Raw genomic sequence first — 2856 nt, forward strand, 5'->3', positions numbered from 1 at the left:
GCCAGCTACTTAGGCCATCCCTGGGATATCGATCGTCTCTGAGTTTCTCCTTGAAACACTTTCCTATACCCTTTACATAATCCAGTCGGCTAGAAGCAACATAGGACTCTAGGTCCTCTCCACCGCCATTTGTCTTGGCCGCGAGGGGTGGGCTGAAGGTACTGGCCTAGGGCGGCGGGGTAGAAAGATGCCCCCCCCCACCACCACCACCCCGCGCCACCTCCTCTCTGCGGGTTGCGCGTTGCGGTCTTTTGTCCCCTGGTCCTTCGCAGGAGCCGAGCACTCCCACTTCTGGCCGGCAGGTGGCGCGATTGGTTCACGATGAGCCGCGGCTGGCGCGGTAAAGCGCTTCCACCTCGCGCTGTCGCCCTCCCCCTGAGACCCAGACTCTGGAGGAAAACCCGGCCCTACCCAGAACGAAGAGGAGGGTAAGGGAAAGAGGACGCCCTCGTTTGGAATGGGGAACCCTCAAACGTTTGGAGAAGTGCACAGGTCGCCGGGCCGCGGCTACCTTATGGTCTCCGGAAGGTTCTCAGGTGTCTGCGCCCTCGGCCGGGATATTGGGGGACAGACTACGCCGAGGAGTTCTTGTGCCCCCCAAGAGGCCGGCGAGCCACCCACCTCACTGTGACTGGGGCAGCTGCACCGATGTTGAGGTTTCCGCTGCCCGCCCCCGCCGCGAGCGCCGCAAAGGTCGTGGGCACCCGCTCCGGGAAGCAGATGGAGCGGGGCTGAGGCAGCCTCACTTCGGGCAGCTCCCGGGCCCCCAGTCGCGTGGTGTAGGCAGCCGCCGAGCCCCGCACCCCCTCTTAAGGTCTTCGCTGCTATCTTCCTGCGCCGGGTAGCTGCTGGGCTGTGTTCCAGCGACTCCCCTCGGGAAACACACAGTTGGTTCTCTGCGGCCAAGGCCATCTCGGGGCGTCGTGCGCGGTGGGGACCCTTGTGCTTGTTGGGACGAGACTCAGGGCCTGAGCGGTGAGACCGGGCGGAGGGGACCCCTCCCACTGGCAGGTTTTGGTTCTTTCTCTGTGCAGACTGTGACCGAGCCCCGCTTCAGGCCAGGCGCAGAATCCGACGTCAGGGACAGATAGGTCCCGCTCTCCGCGCCGCTGGGACGCCTGGGGTGAACGGATGAGGGGGGCCACCGGCCCTCCCGCCCCCACCCACTGAACATTTCCTAAGGAGATGTGGCAGACAGGCCCCAAACAGGGCACGGCAGCAGAGGCTCGCCCTGGCGGTGCGCAGGAGTTGTGTGCACAGCGCCAGCCCGGGCGCGCGGGACGCGCACACTTGGGCGGTCAGAAAGCAGCAATAGCAAAGAGGCTGGCCAACTTTATACTTATTTGATGGCAGTGAAAGAGCCTTTTCCTCCACCTCCAACCTCCCGTGGGGTGAAGTGGAGTTGCAAACCTTTCCTCGAGCTACCACCCCCTCCACCAACTTAAACCCACATTCTTCCGCCGCCCAGGGACTGAAACCCTGCGGTGACTTCCGGGGACCCCACCGCCCCGCTCCGGCGAGGGCAGGGACCCGGCACAGCCAGTCGGCTGGAGCCTCCGGAGACCGCGCGCCCCGCGGAGCCCCGGGGGGCGGGGCCTCTGCTTAGTAGGGGCGGGGCCGGGTCGTCCCAGCTCTGCCACCATTGGTCACGGGTCCTGGACTGGCGGGCGCACGTCACGGGCCGGGCCCACCCCCTTGGCAATGTCTTCAGCCTGCTGCACTCCTAACTTAAGCATTTATTCCACTGGGATAGAAGCGGCAGGAGCAGGGTTGGCACCAGCGAACCATGGCTGGGATTTTCTATTTCGTCCTCTTTTCGTTTCTCTTTGGGATTTGCGACGCTGTCACCGGTTCCAGGGTGTACCCCGCGAATGAAGGTAAGAGATAGGCTGCCTTTCTGCGACCGGGGACAGAAAGGGGACGATCTGCGGGTGAACGGTTCCCGGGAGCGCGAGGCTGGCGAGTGTGGGGATGCAGGCATGAGCGGTGCCCCCGACTCCGGAGAAGGGGGCCGAGGAGAGGAGGATCAGTGAAGGGGAGGCGGGGAGCGGCGGGACAGCCTGCCCCGCGGCCGTGACCCGTGCAGACAGCTAGGCTACTCAAGTTTGCGACGAAAGGACAAAGTTTATCAGCATCAGCCAGCGAGGCCAGCTCAAGGTGTCCCGAGGGGATTTACGGGAGCCAACGCCAGGATTGGAGGGGGGGGGGAGATCTGTGGACCCATTCCTCCTCATCCCACTCCGGCACCCTGTCCTGAACGGGGGATAAGCGGAAGCCTGGGGCTCTACCGAGCTTGGCGCTCGCGCTTTCTTCCGAAAGCGTTCCAGCTCTGGCTTCTGCAAAGTTTCCCGAGCCCCGCGCTTCCCGCGACCCGGCGGCGGGGCCTCCTGCGCGCAGCGGTCGTGGCGCCTCTCGCGGATCGCCAGTGACCTTATTTGTAGCGTCAGACACCTTTATCCCCTCCGGCCGCGGTCTGTCCGGGTGCGATCACTGCCCTGGGAATGGGGGACGCAGGCTCTTCAGCTTATCCCACAGACCCGGGGAACCCGCCGGCAAGTTGAAAGCACTCGAGTTTTTGCTTTTTGCTTCCCCAGAACTGAAACTGGGTTAATTTGGAAGGAACGTGCGGAACGGCCTAGCCCCTTCTAGGTGTTCAGTTTTCTGCGCATCTGGTATATATGCTGGAAAGACGATGTATGTTTGGGTTGGCGAGGTAGGGGTAGATCGTTTAGTTTCTTATTATCTCATTTAAAAAAAAAAGGCGATTGAGTCTGTGTGTGTGTGTGTGTGTGTGTGTGTGTGTGTGTGTGTACGCGCGCGCGCAAATGCCTGTATGTGGGTGCTTGGGTATCCGCG

The 2856-nt window shown here is 62.7% G+C and overlaps 1 protein-coding gene across 2 annotated transcripts in view; it reads left to right on the forward strand.

Moving 5' to 3' along the window:
- The first annotated feature begins 1730 nt into the window (after nt 1-1730).
- The window catches only part of EPHA4 (EPH receptor A4), a 142288-nt gene continuing 141162 nt past the window's right edge, over nt 1731-2856 (forward strand). Inside the window, exon 1 of one of the 2 annotated variants that reach the window (XM_004674245.2) lies at nt 1731-1877. In XM_004674245.2, the coding sequence (XP_004674302.1) occupies nt 1787-1877 (91 nt within the window). In that variant the 5' untranslated portion in view covers nt 1731-1786. The remainder of the gene's footprint in view (nt 1878-2856) is intronic. The other variant, XM_004674246.1, reaches the window with a different exon arrangement.

This window comes from Condylura cristata, unplaced genomic scaffold (assembly GCF_000260355.1).
Source record: "Condylura cristata isolate star-nosed mole 26May11 unplaced genomic scaffold, ConCri1.0 scaffold00002, whole genome shotgun sequence".
In the NCBI taxonomy this organism is placed as follows: Eukaryota; Metazoa; Chordata; class Mammalia; order Eulipotyphla; family Talpidae; genus Condylura; species Condylura cristata.